The 21,175-nt window shown below is 40.5% G+C and overlaps 1 protein-coding gene and 1 long non-coding RNA gene across 4 annotated transcripts in view; one reads left to right on the top strand and one right to left on the bottom strand.

Moving 5' to 3' along the window:
- EGFR (epidermal growth factor receptor) overlaps positions 1-17,266 on the bottom strand; it is a 144,718-nt gene extending 127,452 nt beyond the window's left edge. For both annotated transcript variants that reach the window (XM_072327939.1, XM_072327941.1), the window contains exon 1: positions 17,133-17,266. In XM_072327939.1, the coding sequence (XP_072184040.1) occupies positions 17,133-17,250 (118 nt within the window). In that variant the 5' untranslated portion in view covers positions 17,251-17,266. The remainder of the gene's footprint in view (positions 1-17,132) is intronic.
- LOC140247835 (uncharacterized) lies at positions 16,489-17,867 on the top strand. 2 transcript variants are annotated; one of them, XR_011902780.1, is made up of 3 exons: positions 16,489-16,591; positions 17,048-17,651; positions 17,740-17,867. It is a non-coding gene; the product is annotated as an uncharacterized lncRNA (long non-coding RNA). The 2 variants fall into 2 exon arrangements; XR_011902779.1 differs by lacking the exon at positions 16,489-16,591 and adding an exon at positions 16,702-16,881.
- Positions 17,868-21,175: the final 3,308 nt, after the last annotated feature.

Here is a 21,175-nt window from a genome sequence, read left to right as displayed (position 1 = left end):
ACAGGTGAATGTTTGCTATTCCTGCATCTGAAAGAAACTACTTCCCCCCAACCAAACTAAAGTCTTTCTTACCCAGACCACTTCACTTTCAGAAGCCTTTGGTGTTTATCTTCCCCTGTAGCTAAAGCAAGCTTTTGCATTTAAGCATACCACATTGCATACAGTCAGGAAACAAGTACAAACATGCCTTTTAAACAAGGAGCAACAAACATTATACATAAAACCTTCTAAGTCTTGGGAAGCTTCCTCATTCACTTTCAGTTTGTACAAATGTTGCAATCTGCAGAGAAAGCATGTGGTCCAGATATAAACCCTAGCTATCGCCCTTTGCAAAGCCCTTAACCTCACATACTGGAATACTTTCACTGCCTTTAATTTTGAATTTCATAAGTTTGCTAGTTTTGAGTTCAAAAGTCAGGATAGAATGCAAAAGCTCTATTTTTCTTCAGCATCCAATGTCTGCTATCCCCCAGTGCAGCATCCCAGCTTTCATTAATCAACCTAAGGTTCATTGCCTCTCTGGGCTTCTCTGCAGTGAATGAAGATTAGAATTTATTGGTGACCTGATGTATTTCAGTTCCTTTCTCTCTAAACCTTCACCTAGAATTCAAGTTTCATTATACAACCCATCTGTGCTTCCTAAGCCCACAAATAGCAGAATATTGATACTTCTAAAGGCACAGTGTCCCTCAGTGTCTCTGTGAGCAGACTACCAAACACATTCCCCATATGGTCAATTACAGAGAGCAATCTCAGTTCCTGTGACTTGGACTTATCCCTCCAGATAAACAATCAGACTTCAAAGCTCTTCTGTCTCTTGGCCTCCAAAAGCATCCTTAATGTACATATAAAACAACTTTCAAAATCCTGCTATTGCTGGAAAGCATTCCTTGCATAAAATTGAGTTTATCAGTGGTTAATCAGAAATCAGGCACAGACTGCAGTTTTTAGTAGGTGCATGTACATTTTTGAGTTAATTTACTGTTTGCCTAAGTATTGTTGTAGTGCATTCAAAGCACTAGCAAGAAAATGTCTTTTAGAAGTTCTACTTTTGACTACAGAAGTACCTCTATTTTTGTTATGTTTCAGGCTAATCATGATAAACTATCTGAACACCTTCACAAAAATCTGTTCAGCAAATACAGTTATGGAAAATCTTGCATGTGCATCAGCTCTCCGGCATATTAGTGTGACGCCTAAATAGTGTTACTGAAAGGACATCTGAGGAGATCTTTTCTCCACCTTGCTCACCTGTCCTAATCTCCCAGGCAGAACCACAGATGCACCCTGTGCAAAGTGCCCAATCCCAGAATACAGCCACTGCCACTGCCTTTAATTTAGTGAACTCTAAAGTGCTTTTGGCATTTGCCAAAATGAGGCTGTAGGATTGTTATCAAGTGTAAATGTGCTCTATTGCACTAATGTACACATGGCAATAAAAGGTGCTTGTCAAGGAAGAGTATCTGTGAAGATCAAAATGCAAATTAGAGCAGGAGTATCAGCACATGAACTAGAGGTTATATCACAGTGAAGACGTGGAAAGTAGAGCTACAGAAGGCATCCAAAAATGATATTTCAGTGTTCACACCTACATGGCTCAGTCTAGGATGGCTGCCTCCCAGTCCAACAGAATTCACACAAAATTTGCAGGTTCACATTTTAACTATATCCTGACTTCATCAGGAAGACTTCATCATGGGCTCAGCTCTGAACATCCAGCTGCAGCAAAGGCAGACTTCTGCAATGTTCTCTCCCAAGTTTATTAACTAGTGGATTTCATGGGAAAAAAAACAGGAGGTAAGCCCCAATGACGCTGTCCTAATGCATGGTCTTAAATGAACCATTGAACAGTGAAGCAGGAAAACAGGTGCTCTGCTAGAATTCCGAATAAAGGGGGGCTAAAAGGGGGATAGTTAAAGGTAGTTTATAGAAATAAGTAAAGGAAACTTAAATGTAACAAGTAAAAGAAACAAGGGGCCTAGGAGAGCAGGGAGGATGCAGATAAGGAGTGAGACCTCACGGACAACATCAGGCAAGGAGGAGAATAGATATTGTAAATACCAGAAGAGGAGTTGCATTCCCCCTGATAAGACAAGAGGGGGGTTTGCATGCTAAAGACAAGAGGGGGTCTGTATGCTAAAGAGCTATTGAATATGTATCAGAATTCTGAGAACTATTGACTATGTATTAGAAGTCCGAGAAATCATTAACTATGTATTAGAAGTCCAAGAAATCATTGACTATGCATTAAATGTACCTATATCTGTGTCACGATTTTACAAGTTGGTGTGCAGGTTTGGAGGAGCAATCCCCCTTGCACCTGGTGCTGCGCAACGCTGGAATAAACATACCTGCTTTATAACCAATCTCTGGATTATAGAGTTTTATTCCGCAGGTCACCATCAGGAGCAGACCAGGAAAAACAAGAGCAATCACACAGGAGAGACACCAACAGGGAAGCTGCTCCCTCTAGCCTCCTGCATCATTTATCTCACAGCTACCAACAGCACACAGGTTAATGGAGGAGACTGAAATTCAGGCTGCAAAGAACAGAACTTGTATTTACAAATATATAAATTAGCACCTATGCATAATTTTTTTTTTTTTTCAGTGTACGTTCATTTCAAAGTACATCAAAGAATAAAGATGCAGATCAGCAGTTACTTCAAAAGAACAAGGAAAATCACCAATTATGAAGCATCCATAAGTAGAATTTATCTATTTCAAAAATCACAAAACTGCATATGTGCTTTTGTTTTATATAATCTGATAAAAGCACAGCTCTGAGAGAAAAAAAAATAAATCAACAAGAGTAACAGTGATCAATCTTCTTGAAAACATAGTGCTATTGAAAATAATAAATTCCTCATAATCCCAATATGCTTTTTCTAAACGCATACATCTGTTAATACACTCAGCTCTTAGAGATGCTAAGGTTTAAAAACACAATGAAATATAGTAAATTCACTAGCACAAAAAGTCTTCCTATACCACAGCTGAGTAACAGAGAAACTCCTAAATAGGATGCTGATCTCATGCTACTAAGATATTAGTGATAAGGTAGAGTCTCACTGAGTCCAGACTAGTTTACAGTCTTTACCAGGTATTTTGTTTCTCTTACTTGCACTGCACTGTACTGTACAGAAACATTAGAATGTGTCACTTGAAGACTTAAAGTTTTAATAAGCAGCAAAACTTTATCATACACCTTGACAACACTTTCTTACTTTCAGACATATGGTGCACACACAATTACATGAAATCATGACCCAAATTCACATCCATAAATAAAAATTTCCAGCAGCTTCTGATACTTCCATCTATTGAAATTAAAGTTACAAATAATCCTCAGATGCTCATTTTCAAGAAAGGACAAGTAGCTGCCCTCATCAGTCATGATTTAAAGTGTCCCTCCTTCAGCTTCTAAAAATTATTGTTCCCTTAAACAATCTACTTTTTGCCCCCTGTAAAACAAGGTTCCTAAACCTGCACAGACTCAATTACTATGTACAGCTCCACTGATTTCAAATAGATTGTGCATACACATGAAATGATGCATTTGCCAAAGTAGCTTGCTAAATAACAGCTACTTCTATTTCCACAAAGAACTTTTTTCAACTTCAGAATGAACTCATGCTCTCCCATGGCCACAGTGTTCAGCTCTTACTTTAGCTTTAATTGTGTGCAGTTTGTAGGTCTATCTAATGTACATCGTATAGACAGGAGCTGTTTGGGTACTGTGTGGTGTAGCAGTTGCTGTGGTAACACCATTTCTTCCTAACTATGATGTATGAGTGCCAGAAGCCTGCATAAACTAAGAATGTCATATTAAGATACTGTCGCAGGGGTACAGTAAATAATTCTTTTTTCTTTTATAAATAGACAAATGTGTAATACATATATATGCATAAAATTAGTTGCAAGAACTCCCATTTAGAAGTTTTGAGTCCAGCACATCTAGTACGCAAGTGAAATGCCATTTGACTCAACCAAGTTAACTCCAACATGTTTTGAGATACCTCCCTTTTTCTGCAGTAGCAGAACCACCATGTCAGCTGGCAGAAATCCATGCAAGGCACATCACTGTATATAACCTAAGGAATTCATCTGTTTCAATTCCATCCAACAGAATATCTAGGAATAATTTCTTAGGAAGAGAAAGTAGAATGACAATTACCAGATTACTAGACCTACTTTTAAGCACAGTCAATCAAAAGACACATTTCAAGTTTTAATACTGACACCGCAATACCTTGTGATGTGATTATAACTTATAATCTTACCTTCTGTTTCAGAAGAATTACTTTTTTGGTATAGCCTTCATAATACATGGTCTGGTATTCTGTATCAGCTTTCCCTTTTAAGTAGATGAGAAGCATTTTCCTAGGCAAATGAAGTAATAAGAAAACCTGATCCTGCAGTCCTGGCAGGCAAAATATCCATAGAGTTCAAAGGAATATTACACCTAAGGTTTGCCAGATTAAGTACCAGTTGAAACAGGCACACCCCTGTTACAGTGTTGCTGTAACAGAAAGTTTCAGATTTTCTTTTTCCTCCAGCTCTCCATAATTTTATCTTTTGCAGTCAACCCCCTGATTATAGCTGCAGTGCTTTTCTTCAAAAAAAGAAAAAAAGAAAAAGAAACTTGCACATTTTTGAGTAAGAAAACCAAACTCTTCAAGGCCATCCTTGAACTTCACTGTACCACCCTCTTCCAAACACATGAGGAAGGTGGAGATGAAGCAAGAGGCTTCATCACAGCTAACGTGTCAGTCAATGCCATTAGTAATTTATTTATTTATTTATTTATTTCCAAAGTAAGATATTCATAAAACTGCATGGGTTGGGTCTGGATAACATATTCTTCCTGGGATACATGGCCTACTGCCATCCCCCAAAGAAAACCAAGCAAATGCATAGGCACAGACCCTGTGGCACAATAGAACAGACCCTGGGTCTATTCAGCAGTAGGCACACTTCCTTTTCCTTTCTTCCCTAAAGCATAAAAATTGAACTAAAAAAAGATCAGGTAAGGCAGCTGCTCCTTTTCATTCCATGCTGCAACTGCAAAGCTCTCAGGCAGCTCCTCCACGTGTTTTGCATTACCAATGCTGCTGCATTAGATATGCTGAACATCTTCAACACCAGCACATTTCACTGCTTGACTAACCTAATGATGTACAGAGCATTTCTCTGCTCTCATCCCTATATTATGAGGGTAGTCTAACTGCTACATTGCTTAACACACTGTTAAATAACTTGTACTATTTACTTTCTTGCAAGAGAACTTCCTTCTCTGGATTACAGTCCGTTTTCTATCAGGCTGTGGCTGATAATGAGTCATTTCACCAATCACATGGAAGGTATTAAGGGAGGAAAAAAATGGAGCTCAAGAATTTAGCAGCTATGGGGAAAAAAAATCAAAAGGACCATACGTTGACACAGAGTGTAACTGTAGATAAAATATAAGTGTTCCTGAATTTTTTTTCTTTTTTCCAGAACGGCATATGGCTGAGAAAGTAATCACACTTTGTCAACATTCGCATTCTAGTATCATGTTAAAATTACACAGAAACAATAGAATAGAGTTATTATCAAATTCAAAATTCTTTTTTCTATTTCAGACAAACTGGCAACCACATTTCTCATTTCTGCTAACACAGAGCACTATGCAAAGGAAATTCATGGGTCTGTGGCTTCAGATAAAAAGCTACCCCAGCCCTATCCAGATTAAAGAGCTTTGGGCATTTACAGCAACTATGGATGTGATCAATTAATTTTAAGCTGACAGAATTTTTTTCTTGTGTGAATTATTATGCTTTCAAAACAAAAGTCTTATTTTATAATTACAAAAACATAAGTGATAGTAACCATTTATTCAGGGGCTGAAGAAGTTCACAGGCAATCTAACAATGGATGGAACTATTGCTGACAATTTTACAAAATCTTTTATCAATGTTTATGGGCCATTAAGTCCAACAGTGAGATTACCACTAAGATATCATCACTCTTGTACAACACTGGCTTGTGGAACAATCCATTTCCTAATCTTGCGTATTATAACTAGTCTGTTCACTCAAAAGTTTTATGTTTGCTGTTTTTGAAATGATCCTTGTCTTTGACGCAGCATTTGAGTTTAGCTTTATAGTCAGGTTCCAGTTGGTATATTAGAGGAGGAGAAAGCAGCCCTAATCCCTTTCCAATTGTCAGTGACTATTTCAGATTTTCCTTCTCATGGGATAAGTAGCGAGTAAAAAATACAGACATGAGCTGAGCATACAAGCACACATACTCATTACATAAGGAGGTATATCTGGGAAATAGGTAGTACAGTGCTTCTCTGCAGAACCCCAAAGAATTCTCCTCCTGCATTTAGCATCTTTGATGCTGTTATGAGTTAATGTGGTCCATTGTAACTAATGACCAGACACAAAATAAACAGAGAAATTGTTAATTAGCTAGTCTAGGTTTAATTCATTGAAAACCATGTGCTCATTGATGCTAAACAGACTGCCGCTGTTCCAATCAAAAAGACCTTCATTTGTTCCATTCTACTTTTTTCTGCTTCAGAAATCTTATAAATGTCAGGAAGCACACACTGATGGGAGCACTGTACACACAGATGAACAAAAACTTCAGAAAAGATGCTGGTTTAATTCATCTGCCATAGACAGCTATAATAAAATGATGCTTCCAATGGCATCTGCTTCATTAAGGAGGGAAAAAGAGTAAGAAAGGCCCTGAAATAATAACAATTAAAAGAAAACATTAGCATGAGCACCTTGCTGAGCTTAATAGGATAGAAACAGACTGCCACTTTGTTCAACGCAATTACTTTTTGAAGATCGAATGGAAATGAGAAAGCATATAAGTGAAAACCCCTTCCAAACCCAAAACAAAGGAAGAATATTGAACTAGTGTAGTAATTAGACTCATATCTCAACATGGACATTCTACGAAATGATGAGGTCTTACTGGAATCACTCAAGATGCTAAAGTTTTGACTTCAATCTCCTACTGCGTGTACCTTCATTTCAAGTGATCAAATCAGGAATCACCAAAGGGAAGGATCATGTTTGCTTTATCAGACTATAACTACTGTATCTGTACTGTAACTACTGCCTTTTTATCCCTTGTTCTGAGATGTGAAGACCAGAAGTCAAGCACATGGCACAAACATGAACAACATGTTCCACTTTCTACATCTGTGGAAAAGGACTTGCTGCTGCTTCCGCTCTAGAGGACTGAACTCCTGCTCTTAACTCTGGGGAAGAGATAATGGAACCAGCATCCGCCTGGATAAAGCAGCCATGGCAAGCACCAAGCTGATTCAGACTTGCACCTCCCACAGCGTGCTGCACAAAGGCACTGGCTCAATACTAATGTTTGCTTTCCACCACTCTGCAAGTGAAACTTCAAACAACAGCCTATGTTCTGTCCCCAGTGAGCACAAGTAAATAGTGACAAGAAAGAGACATTTTCATTAGAAAGACAAACACTAGCTCTTCCACTTGTAATGATAATTAGTGTACTGTCAGATATCATGCCTCAATAGGAATGGCCCCAGTGGGAGCAACCAGATACCAGTCAGGATTCAAACACTGCACCTGAAAAGAGAAATGCATCCTTTCTGAATCTAAGCCTACTCTGCATGTCTATAGGGAAAGATGTGGCATAGAACATGATGGAGGGGAGATGGGGATGTTCATAGATTGTGTGATAGCTTGTTTCTAGTGCATGAATTTTGTTCTCAGCCATCCTGAGGCAGAAAGTCGTACTTATACTACTTCTCACTTTCAGCAAATACTCCACAACATACACACTGCTCCTTGCTGCAAAACCCACATTCATCTGCAGACACAGAAGTCTAAATTATGGTCCAGCTCTGGACAGTCAGAATTATGCTGACTAAAATTTCGGTATAAAAAAATTAAAAAAAAATAATAATAATGGTTTGTCTTGCTCTGGTTTCATTGTTTTTTCACTTGTGGTTTTCTGCTTGTTTTTATACAGGAAAAAGCAAAAGTAGGGTCTCTGCACAAAACTAGTCTGAAGAGCAGAAAAAACAAATGGAGTCCTTTTTAAACAACTGCAAACATCAAGTTTCCATTCATGAGAAATAGGTAAAAATGGAGGGGAAAAAAAACCAATCAACACTGCACAGATGATTCTGGCTAGAAGGACAAATAATTCCTGAAAAGTTAGTTTCAACCAGGATTTCAGGACATCTTCCTTACCCTCTTTTTCTGTGGGAGGAAGGGAGAGATTTCTGTCCTCATATCCCCAGATATTAGGATACAGATAGCAGATCTCTGTACCTCTGGATTTAACACAGTAGAAGAAAGATTGTCAAATGTTAGTCATATCTGCTTCTACTACAGCCTTCTCTTCATAATTATTAAAGGAAATTGAGGATTTTTATTTATTTATTTATTTTTTCAGCTTCCAAAGTCATAGTTTGTGCAAAGTTCAGTGCCAAGACCTTCAGGCATGAGAACAAGATGGTGATTTTGTCAGTAAGTCCTCAAATCTTACCTGTCCCAAGAGAATCATCAGCCAGAGCTGCTTATTGCCAGACAGTTCATGATAAATTCTCTTCAGTTTATCAGTATTACACGTACATGGTATAAATGCTTATAAAAGAGTAGTTAAGTTGCAATATTTTTTTTAAAATACTACTTTCATAACATGAAATTCACATGGGACTTTTCCAATAGCGTTATACAGCAACTTAAAATCAATTGAAACTACAAAACAGCTAAATTAGAAAACAAAAGCCAAAAAACCCTTTTCTTCCCTGTTTTCTGCACCAAATTAACAGTACTCTCACCACAGACCCAAACCCAATAGCAAGCGTTCGATATGACCTATGAAGGAAATCACCTCAGAAACATGAGGGATTACATAAATCTATAATTTCTGATTACATCTCATCCATTGGAGTTTGTGGCCCAGGAACATACAAAGGCAAGAGAAGAGTGCAGTAAATTGCAAATGACTGTGAAGTGCCTGCTTGAGAGTGTTCTGGTGCAACTTAAAAACTAAGGTGCACTTGGCAAGAGGAATAAATTGCCCATTAAGTATCTGCTTGTGGAAAACACAAGTGTTGCTGAAGCAACAGCTAGAATGGGCTTCCTCCTTGTACCCTGCCTCCCTCCTAAGCCTTGCCTCCCAAGTGAACTTCAGAAAGCATAGTTGTTCTACAAATGCATTTTGAACTTAAGAATTTTGATAACAAAGCAAATAAATAATTAATTATATGCATTGGTATTTCCAAGATCGGGGAATTTCTTAGGGAACAATAACATGCAGCCATAACAATCATTTGCAGAAAGTAAGTACACAGTTCTGAAAATGAATTGTTTACTACCTTAGATTCAAATCAGATTAATCTTTCAGAAGCACACATAAGTCTATCCGATCTTAATGGGTGGGGAAGTGTTTGAATGTTTGAATGCAAATCCCCAGTGAGAAAGAGCTGTAGTTCTTTGATTTTTTTATTATTATTTTTTTCTTCTTCAGTTAGGCATCAGGAATACAAAACTGCCATTAATATTGTTCTGCAGTGAAGTAGAAAGCAATTTCAGAAACAGTTCAGACTTCTCAAAGCAATACCCACTTGCAGCCCACCTTGATGTGCAGCTACCACTTCACACAGCTAGTACTTCAGTAGCTGCTGGGGCTTCCCCAGCATGGTGGAGCAAGACACCTCACACAAGCAGAAAATAAGAAACCAAGACAGACATACACCACTGAGGTCACCATGTCCCAGGTGGACCACCAGACACAATATGGCCAGCATCCCACATAGACATAGAGCTGCCAGGGAGAACACACAGAATGGCCTTCAGGAATGGGAAGAAACAATGCCCTGTTCTAGACATCAATCCCAGGCTCGCAAATCAGCCCTCTAATAGGAAGCTGGTTCCTCAAACTACAGGCTATGACTGTAATTGTCTAGTGCATAGGAGGAGAGGCTAAGATCCCAACAGGCAACTTTGTCAGTGGTCAGCTATGTTACCTCAGGCAGCTGAAGTCTCCATGGCCCTGGTCCCATGGCTCCCAGCAGGTAAAATAGCACTTTTCCCATCAGGAGAGGTGCAAGTTCACTGTACCCCAGTGCCAAGAATAGCCAGTTTCTAGGGCTTCCCTGGTTATCTTCATATTTTTAGCTGAGCATGAAGTGCTACATTCAGCAGAGGGCCTTTAAGCAGCATGGCAGCACCACTGCTTGGCAGCCCTTGCTCCGCTGCCCAAAGTCCCAGTCTACACTGGCCAAAGGACAGTATGGTTTAATATTTGCACGATGCATACCATTACCAGCACAGACGATGAAACCAAGATCTTCATTATTAATCCTCAGTGAAAATGAAAAAGCCATAACAAATATTTATCTATTTTACCTTCAGATAGATTGGAGCAGAGCTTCTCACATTACACAAATTACAATTTATTACACCTTAGTTTTTCTCAAGCAAAGAATAGAACTGAAAGTTAGTTCATTAACTTGAGACAAATGCAGCAAACAGATCTTGGCCCAGAAACTGAGTGGGAGGGAGATTTAAGAAAATAAAGCAGTGCTTTGGTATTTTCAGAATAAACCTGCAGATTTTCATTTTAAATAGCATTTGATTTTCCTTTTACCCAACCTAAAAGAAAACAAATGGTTTCAAACAAATCTTTCAGATTAGCCTAGAACTGCTTTTTTTTAGATAGCTAGTGTTCTGTTTTCATTTCCTTTTTTTGTCGTTTCTTTTTTTTTTTTTCTTTTTCTTTTTTTTTCTTTTCTTTTTTTTTTTTTTTTCCTGTTCGTTTTCCTTTTTTCCTCACTTCACTAGAACCACCCTAATATATGTTTCATTTTGACTGGAAGTCATTCTTGCTGTTTGTTTGTTTATTTTCCTCCTCCAAACACTGAAACAAGCAGAATCCACCCATGATTTGATGCACTCTAACAGCAAGATATGCATGCGAACATGTAGATGTTTACTTTCATGTACATGGATGTGTGGGTTGGAGAAAGCACACTGGAAGGCAGAGGAAACTTGCATTTCTTTGCATTGATTTGTCAGCAGGCAAAACACACTTTGCATTAAAACTTCAAAATGAAAGCTCACACACCATTACAGGCTACATACAGTGTGGTAGCAAGCATATTGCTTAGTGTAGCAGTCAGCCCACAAGGCCCTGCCTTTTCAGAAAGTTTGGTCATCACAAAATTTGTTTGAACAGGAAAAGTAACAAGGGTTTCTCATTGAACAACACTTAATAACATTACTAATTAAGCACAGAGAGCACAAGATCCAAACCTACACTTAAATATTCTCCTCATGGGAAAAAACTACTAAGGCATGTTACAGCTTTCTTAATAAACAACAGCCTTGCTTCAGCAGGAAAAGACATTTGTTTTGTACAATCTCTCTGAACTGCAAAAAAAATCTTTTTTTCCACATTTCTGTTACAAATGACTTCTGCCACGCATACTCATGCCAAATCTTCTGTAACTCTTTTTTTTTTTTTTTTTTTTTTTTTTTTTTTTTCTGGAGAAAAAAGTACATTATTACTCAATACAATTAGGTCAGCAGAATTCATCCCTAAATAAAGGAGTACTACGGGCCAGTCTGATGTCATGGAAAGCCAGGAGTAACACAGTGAGAACCAAAATGGGCAGGAACAGCACTAGAACTCGTTCTGTGCTGACTAAAGTAGTGTTCCTGGATGCACAGAGGGAAGTCAAATTCTTTCACACACAAAAGGGGCAGCATGCACTGTTTCAAGCTGAACGACAACTGTCCAAGTCCACAGGAAACATCAAGTGGTGGGTTCACATCCCAAGTACCATTAACTCCCAGCAAAGCAAAATTATCCTACAATCATACCATACTATAGAATGGCTTGGGTTCAAATGATTGTCTACTTCCATTACTTTTTCCATGGACAGGAATCCCTCACACTACATCAGGCTGCTCAGGGCACCATCCAACCTGGCCTTGAACTCCTTCAGGAATGAGGCATCCACAGTATCTCTGGGCAACCTGTTCCAGTGCCTCACCATCCTCATGGAGAATAATTTCTTTCACATATCTAAGCTTAGTCTTCTCTCTTTTAGTTAAAACCATAACTCCTTGTCCTGTCATTATGCTCCCTGACAGAGTCCTTTCCAATCTTTCCCATAGGCCCTGTTACATACTGGAAGTCTGCTGTAAGAGAGCCTTTTCTTCTCCAGACTGAACAAGCCCAGCTCCTGAGACTGTCTCAACAAGAAAGGTGCTCTAGCCCTCAGATCAACCTTGTGGTCTCCTCTGAATCCAAATGCTTTCTACTCCCTTTACGCAAAGCTGCTAAATCTGTGCTACTGGCTACCTGGATCTTCCATGAGACCTCCCAGAACTGTAAAAGGTAGGTACAAGCAGGTACAAGCAGGCATCAGGGGCAGAAGGACCTCTGATGAGTCATCAGACATGGTTGTCATCCCTCCCCTCTCATCCAAAGCTGGTGTGCCAGCATGCATCAGTCCAATTGGGAATGTGCATCCCCAAGGCAAGGGCTGCTCTGCTTGATCCTGTCATGCCTTTCCCCGGGTATCACAATAGCCTGAGCAAAGCAGTGGTCCCACTCAGCCATCACTGCAACCCAAGTGTTGGGTGAATCACTTTGGAGGACTCAGAAGGGCAAATTGTGCATTCACTTCTCAGTACATGCTTAAAGCAAGGAACGTTGCTTAAGCTGACCTTGGGGTGAAAACAAGACAGGTGACGATCCTTTGCACAGCAGTAATTACTGTTTGAGCATGCATCAGAGATCGCACACCTTCCACGGCTTCTGTATGGCAAATGCAAGAAAGGAAAAGTCAGAACATGTCTCTTATGAAGAGCAAATGAAAGCCCTGCTCCTTTCCCAATCAATTCCTGCCTCTGTTAAAGCTAGCAAAATCCTAACTAGATTTGAGTGCAGTTCTGTGCTAGCTGAGCCGCAGCCAATGTGATCATATTTCCCCTGGTAGATGCTCAAGGAGAGCAGCATAGCAGGGTGGTATTTGAAGAATGATAAAAGATACCTAGTGCAACTAATGCTCTTCCAAAATAACAATTACTCTTGCTAGCAGGTTACTTTTTGAAAATAAGGCCTTTCCAGCTCATCTGTCAGCTGGGTCATCCCAGCAAGTGCTCCTCTTGTGTAGATGAGTCAGAAGATGATTTTGTCAGTACAGCCAGCTCTGGCTTCACAAAGCAAAGCCCTACAAGGCAAAGCAGTTCTTAACATCACAACCACACACGCACTACACAAGCACTTTGACAATACAGACCGGAACGTAACACGAGATTTGAAACAAGTAGAATAGGACATACTGACTGCTAGGCTTTTACTGTACGTTAGTTTTTTGTTGGATGCAACACTTAGAACCACAGGTTGACTGTATCTTCTGATGCACACATGCTACTGAAACTTGGCCTGATCCAGAGGTTTTTTGCCTTGAAAGTATGGATATCACTACATTCGGGGAAGATGGTCATCCTCCCTAAGATGAAGTAAACCTTTTGGTAGGCTTATTTCTGAACAGCTGCTAAAGCTAACTTAGTTTGCACTGAAGGAAGATAAGGATGCCTTCAGACTGGTTTGGCCAGTCAGCTATCTTGCTGCTTAAGCTCGCATATCCTAGTGATTTCAATGATATCTGGATACCTACATGAAAAAGTCAGCCCTGAGGAACACAATGACATTGTGTTACACTCCCTGAAAGTTTCTATAAATTAACAAATGAATTACAATGGGCTACTCTCATTGTAGTCTTCAGGGCATCAATTTTCATTTCTCATTTATCTGCAAATTTCCCCATAAACTCTTGATGCAAGTAATAATACATTTGCATCTAGTACTATCACTTCTGCACACAGTTTGTTCACCATATACATATGTATGCACTCTGAGACACTAAACTCTCACAGCATTTTGCACATTCACTGTATTTGCAAGTTCTCTGAATTAAGAGAAGATGCAATTGAGAAGTTGGGAGCTTGCAGTCCAAAAAAACACAAACAATGTATGTGAGGAACCATAAAGGTTCGAGCTGCAGGATCTGCTCTTGCTAAAGAGAGCTTCTATATGTTACGGTGGTGTAATGTACACTTTAGAGATTACCAAAGGTGTTTTCAACCATATAAAACACTTCAGTCAGCTCCAGTCTACTTCTCAGTGAAGAGTTGTTATTGCTATCATATGGCTATTTGAAAAATGCTTGTTATTTTATCTAATTTTCCATTATGGCAACAAGGAATTAACTTACTGCATCAGGACAGTCCTGCTGACACTTTGCCTTCCCTTTCTTGCTTATCACCAATTGCCCTTAACAATAGGTCTTGGATTTTTTTTCTTAATCACTGACACGTTGAGTCAAGAAAGTAAGAGTACTGGAGACTTATTTGTGTTATTTCACCACATTGAACTGTACCCAAATTTTCCACCTCTAACTACAGTCATCTCCAGGGTTTCACAAATTTGTTTTAGTTCCCAAATGCAAAAAACAACAACAACAACAAAAAAAAACAAAACAACAACAACAACAAAAAAAAAAAAAAAAACCCCAAAAAAACCAACAAGCAACAACAAATCATCAACAACAAAAACCCCAGCATCCTAAAGGAGCTTAATTTCCCTGTTTCACAGAAAGCGATACAAACATATGGTACATGAGAGGGTACTGCAGAGACCTTCTACAACCAGTATGCTGCCCACTGGGTTAGAGTGCACAGTCCTTTTCTCCATCCCACAAAGGCTGCAACTACAGATCAAAACTAGATATATAGAGCCAATAAGGCAACAAGAAATGGTCTGCCTAAATGCAATGTCACTAAGCACTGAGAAACAAAATGGACATCAGTGAAATGCATGCTGCAGGAAGTGGCATGCCTGCTGTCAAAGGCACCTAACATGCCATCCAGCAACTATCAGTGTAAATCCAGATTACCTCCTCTGCTGTTAATCTGGATCAACATTAGAAAAGGTGGATTGAGAGAGAGAGGGAAGTATTGATCCCTGTGACAGTTCTTCAATTTCTAACAATGCTGTTTGGTGTTGCATTAAACATAGCTATTGGGTTTGTTTTGTTTGTTTGTTTTTCATTTTCATGACTGCAATCATTCAAATAAAAAAGTTTTGTCTCATCCAAATTTGAAAAGATTGTTTTAAACTTCTGATAAAATATACAGTTGAATTTTAATTTCCATTCAACTATTATTATTACTGCCCATTATAGTTTGATTCTGACATTCTTGTAACAAAAAGATTTGCCAAGGTAATTTTGGAGGGATAGTACTAACTGAAATATTAAGAAGCATAAATGCATAGTATCATGCGAATGGTATCATTTGTACTTCTAGAAGCAACAGAATTTTATCATAAAACATGAGTGTTGCAATGTTTATGGCAGCACATTTGCTTTCAGAACTGTTATAAATTCAGATGCCATGGGGTCCCAAGGAAGTGGGTCTTCATTATTTTATGATTCCCAAATGCCACTTTATTCTGTACCCGCCTTTATTTCCTCACTCATATTCAAATGTGGAGAAAAACAGACAGGACTCAAATAATTGATTCATGCTTCTTGAAGAAGTTATTCTGCCTTCCCTCTTCCGTCCCTGGTCCTCCTCACAGGAATGGTTACTCACTAACACAATGCTGACAACGACATCTGTTGGGTTTATCATGTTGCTGTTGTTCATTTAACAATCCAGTCAAATAAACAGCACCCTCATAATTTTATGAGACACAAGATTAAACACTTTAAAGAAGGCAACAACATATTTACCCTCACATTTTACAGATTCTGCAGGGCATGTGTGCCTGGCTGTTCCATTTTAAGGGACTTAAACACAAATGCAGCAGATGGAGTCAGCTTTGCACCCCATCACTTTCAGAGGTTGAGGGGAGACAAGAAAAGAAAAAGATCAGAAATTCAGGAAAGAAGAGCTGCCAACGTTACACTAGCGACAGGTATGAACTTGATTTCTGGAACGAGGGAGTCTCTTCACTGCTTTGAGGTTGTGTAACTAGTTCCTCAGAACAGGGAGCTGCTGCTCCCTGTCAAGACAGTTTTACTGTTCTCAGTTACAAAAAGATAGGTTCAGCTGTTTTCAGCTGCACACCAGCTCTTCAAAACACTACTAATTCTCTTTTCCCTCTTTTTCTGTTGAAAGAAAACACAATAACAGATCTGCATTTTTTCCCTTGCTGGCAGATCTCCAAGATAAAGAGAACTGTACTCTGCCTGGAACAGCGCTCGGGGCCTATTCACAGAAAAGATCACCACACATAGAGAAAAAGCGACGGAACTCTCCCGACACAAGCGTTTTCTCACTCCTTAAACCAGTTTTTCAAAAACGTATAAAAAACAAAGCCCCAGAAGCTAACCAGACAGTCTCGCGGGCCGCCCCGCGCCGTTCCCACGCACGGCTGCCGGGCACTCTCAGCAAGGATGACAGCGGCGTCATCGGGCCGGGCAGAGAGAGAGAGAGCATGGAGCGCTCCATGCCTTGATAACCGGAGAACCAGAATCCACATGAAGTTTCCGTCCTCCCCTACACAGCCTTCTCAGGTGTGTGCACATCTATACGCATGCATTCATCTTTTTGAAGCGGAATGAGCTGAGGTGCCCGGCCCGAGGCGGCGGGACGGCTGAGGCTGCCCTGCGTGTTCCTGCCGTGCTCGGTGCCACCTCCCCGGGGTCGGCAGCAGAGCAGTACTGGGCCTGCGGCCACCAAGGGGTGAACCCGGGCAGTGAGGGCGCTCGGGGCGCCGAGGAAAGAGCACGGGGGCGGAGTGGAGGAGAGAGGAGAAAATAAAAGCCTCGGGAGGGGACAAGCACAAGCGATGAGACGCTCAAAGGTTTATTCCCTTTTATTTCCTCCACCCCCACAAAAGAAAATAAGCTTAGAATCAGGAAGTCAAGAGCTGCGCGATCGCTCTGTAGGTCTGTTTTTCCATTTCTCTCTCTCTCTCTCTCTCTCAGTTGTTTTTTATTTTTTTATTTTTTTCCCCCGTTTCTTCTAAGGGACGAAACCGAGACTTTCTCTCCGACGCTCCCCGCCGTACCAACGGGCACACCCGGTAGCCCCACCACCCATACCGGCTGTTACCTTTCTTCTCCTCCACGGCGGAACAGAGCGCGACGCGCCCCAGCAGCAGCAGCACCAGGACAGCTGCCCCGCGGGGCTCGGCGGCGGACAGGGGGCTGAGAACGCCCATGGTGTGCATCGGACGCGGCGGGCGCACGGAGCTCCCCGACGAACTGCTCCTCACTTTGCGCTACTCTGCTCTGCGTTCCACTCCGCTCAGCTCCTGGCTGCCACTCTGCCTCCGCGCAGCATGCTGGAGGGCGGTCGTCGAGGGTTGCAAGCACACGTTCCTACCCAGCTGCGGGAGGACTGCTGCCGCCTTCCTCCTCCTTCTCCTCCTCTCCTTTCCTCCTTCCTCCTCTCCTTTTGTCGCAGGGGTTGCGGAACGACCGGGGCTGGCCAAGGGACTACTCTGCCCAGCAGCACTCTCCGCCCGGCCGCGGAGCGCAGGGGCTCCCTCTGGGGACGCCGAGGAGGAGGAGGATGGGGCGGGAGCAAGAAGAGGAGGGAGGAGAAACCAGCGGCGCCTTCCCCGCCCAGGTAGGAATGGAACCGCCTCTACCTGTCCCAGAACAGAGGAGGGAAGTGGCTATGGGGGAGGAAACAGCTCGGCTTATTTCCCCACTAGGCTTATGCGAGTGTTGAGGATATCCCGTTGTGTGCTTCCCGGCTGTTTGTTTGCCCGGTAGCTTCCGAAGACATGAGCAGGCGTTCGCGTCGCCGCTTGCGAAAAGTCCTGTGGCCTTCAGCTCTTCATCCATGTCCCACTCATGGGATGCTCTGCAGCAGAAACCCATCCCGTTCTATTATATGAAGCCCTCGTTTCTGCTGCCTCGGCATCAACAGAGCCCGTGAACAGTCCCATTCCCGTGTGGTCATTTTGGCCACAAAGTCAGTAGGATATGAACTAATGTGATTATTGGGAACTTCAGAACTGAATCTCACAGTGACAAGGGGCTTGGGAGGTAACACGCTAAATGCTTATGCCTATCCTCACGTGCTGATAACAACACATGGGGTTATCATAGATACATTACGTAGATAGTAAAACAGCTGCTGGGTGTATTCTGCCTTACCTCAGTGATTCATGCCTTCTGAGAGATTCTTTGATATTGATTTATATTGATTTATATTGATTCACTGATTTTATATTACCCATCAGATTCCTGGTAATATTCCAGATCAGGTTCATCTTCACACTTCAGTTTTAATTTCTTTACATCAGATTTTATCTGCTACCAGAGTCCAAAAGTTCAGTGTTGCATTTTCCAGGAAAGCTTCTCCTAAATCAGGAGTATACTTTTAAATGTCTCTGAAGTGTTTGCAGCACTAGTTATTCCTTAATAAAAATGGTCAACAAACAAACAAACACTCCCAACAACGTCTCCCTTCCTTTCCCCTCCCCACCCCCTCGCCCCCCAAAACAGTAATTATAAAAAAGAAAAACTAATGCATTTATGGCTGCTGTGGGATTTGGTGCAAAAAATTCATATGCCACTCATTGCACAGGGAAATTGCTGGTTATCTGTTCTCTGAATTGTTGTTCTCTTTGAAAAGATCTCTAATTTTTGTCTGATGTAAAGGAGAAAAGAAAAGTACAGTGTTTTGTGCATTTTTTTTTCAACATCTAAAATAACCTTACAAACCAGAAAAGGTATTTAGCAAATTTATTCAATATTCAAGCTAAAATTTACAATTCATAATATTAACTGAACAATGTAATCAGGGTTTCATGAGAGTAAACATACTATGTTGATGAAAATATGCAGTTTTTATATCTATAAATGAATTGTTTTCCCTGTCTCCCTGAATCTCTTTGGAAGAGCTGAAGTATATGACAACTCTATTGCCACCTACAACACAATTTCAAAGGGCAAAATATGTTTCCTATTTGCAAGCATTCATTTATTTTTGTATTTGTAATATCATATTGGTATTGCTGTGCTTTTTCATATAGTTTAATGGTGAGAAAAATTCTAATTATGTTCTTAGCAAAGTAAGTTACCATGTGGATTTTATAGTTTGTGTGAATAAGGACATAAGGACTGATACCATGACCAAATGCGGTATGTTATATCCCAAACCTTTTTAGTAAATTTTGCACTTGTTTCCTTCAAAGAAAACATCTTCTAATCTATTTCTGTATTTTAGCATGGATATTATCTGATAAAACTGGTGTTACCATGATAACATGTACTCTCTTAACTAGAAGTGAAACATTGTGTGGTTGCATACAAAGAATCTGATGTCAGGAGAAGACTGTTTTGACATCTAAATTTGACGTCACTGTTTAATAAATGTTCAAGGTGGGAGACTGCTAATAGCAGATATCTGGTTATTAACATTAATACTGTTAATTGCATTACTCCCACTATCCATTCTGCACAAGCAAAAGAACTTTAAAACTTTGCTTTACCTAACTTCTGATCTGTCACATGAGCCATGTATGTCCAGAGTGACAGAGAGAAGACAAGCTAGACTGTGCACAAATACAGCAAGTGTCTGCTCAAAATGCTGTCTTCTTAGGTGTCTAGAGTGCTGCAAAACACATGGCAAAGAGGAAGTAAAGGAAAGCTGATAGCTGTGAGTCAGTGAGCAAGGAATGTGCATTGCATCAAGGGTGTGGCTAACGGGGTTTCTTCAGATTCAGCCATCTCCCATTGTCTGCATCCAAAGCAGACACAGATAGAAGTGATAAGAAGTTGCAGCAACAAAATTGTATTAAACAACTGCATCTAGAAGTTTTAATTTGGGCTAAGTAGTATGGAAGAAATCAGCATTCTCTTTTACCCACATAGTGACACATGATTTTCCATGGTAGAGGTATTTCCGCCTTAATTGAGAATTTTCAGAACCATCCTCACATAAACAAATTGTCACAGAATAACTTGTATCCACCATGAAAATAAACTCTCAGTCTCAAGACCAGCATGGCTGCATCCAAACTAACCAGCAGGAATAATCCTTGGCTATTGCTAATTCTTGTAAAAATGAATAGTGCAGATGGTCTCATCCATGGGAACATTCACTTCATAATTTAACAATATGAACACGGTCATCTCTATTTCCCTACTTCTTGTTTTCTTTTTGTCAGTACTCTTGTTGATCACAATCTGCTGTTTCTAGAAGAAAAAGAAAAAATAGAATGAGTTCCTGCAGATGTTTTAATCTTTAAATGGCAATATGAAACCTGGACCCAAACATCAGTCTCTGGTTTCCAGCCTGAGTTGACCCCAAACCCAGAACATAAACAAATCCAGTCTTTCACAGCTTATCTAGAAAGCTACTTGATACAAAAATGGTAGTGGGATGAGAATGCTGAGAACTTCCTGTTACCCAGGGGTACCAGAAAATAAGCTCAGTGAAGAGGAACCATGGATAATACAAAACATGCATAGGTTGTGTAACAAAAAGAATGGACAGTGTACACCCACTTTCAAGAATAGGGCCTGAGAGCTCCACAGACAGCTGCTCCAGCAGCACACACTGTGGCAGGGCAGAGTACATGTCTAGCCTCTGCATCCTTATCAGGATGCTGCTGCAGGTTGGAGGGAAATTTAGCTTACCCCCAAGCCAGGTAATCAAGGGCTGACATCATGTTTTATCTGCTGTCAAAACATGAGTATAAGGAGGGATTTTGAGGGTTCATTTGGATGTTCTGTGGTTTTTTTTGTTTTTTTTTTTTTTTTTTTTCCTATTTATTACATGGTCCCCATCACACCTCAAGCTGTCTGTTTGATCTCAGCTCTCCAATACTTACTTCTTGAGCAGCTTTGATGGCACTAACTTCCATTCTGTTCAGACAGATGAGCAATTCCCTGGGCATTTCAGTAAATCTTCCAGAGGTGATTAAGATATAGCTGTCTCCACAGCTTCCTCTGCTCCAGACCCAGGTTCAGACACTGAAATAACTACATGACTTGCCACCAAGAAGGAAGCTAACCCCCTAATCGATATCATGTGCACACTTCAGCCTCCATCAGACCCCCCAGCTACTGGCATGTGATATCCTGTACCACTGGCAAGAACACAATAACCTGATATAATGGGAAGCACATCAGGAA

Source organism: Excalfactoria chinensis, chromosome 2 (genome assembly GCF_039878825.1).
Source record: "Excalfactoria chinensis isolate bCotChi1 chromosome 2, bCotChi1.hap2, whole genome shotgun sequence".
Lineage (NCBI taxonomy): Eukaryota > Metazoa > Chordata > Aves > Galliformes > Phasianidae > Excalfactoria > Excalfactoria chinensis.
Note: the sequence above shows the minus strand (reverse complement) of the source record. Positions and strands in the feature narration are given on the sequence as shown.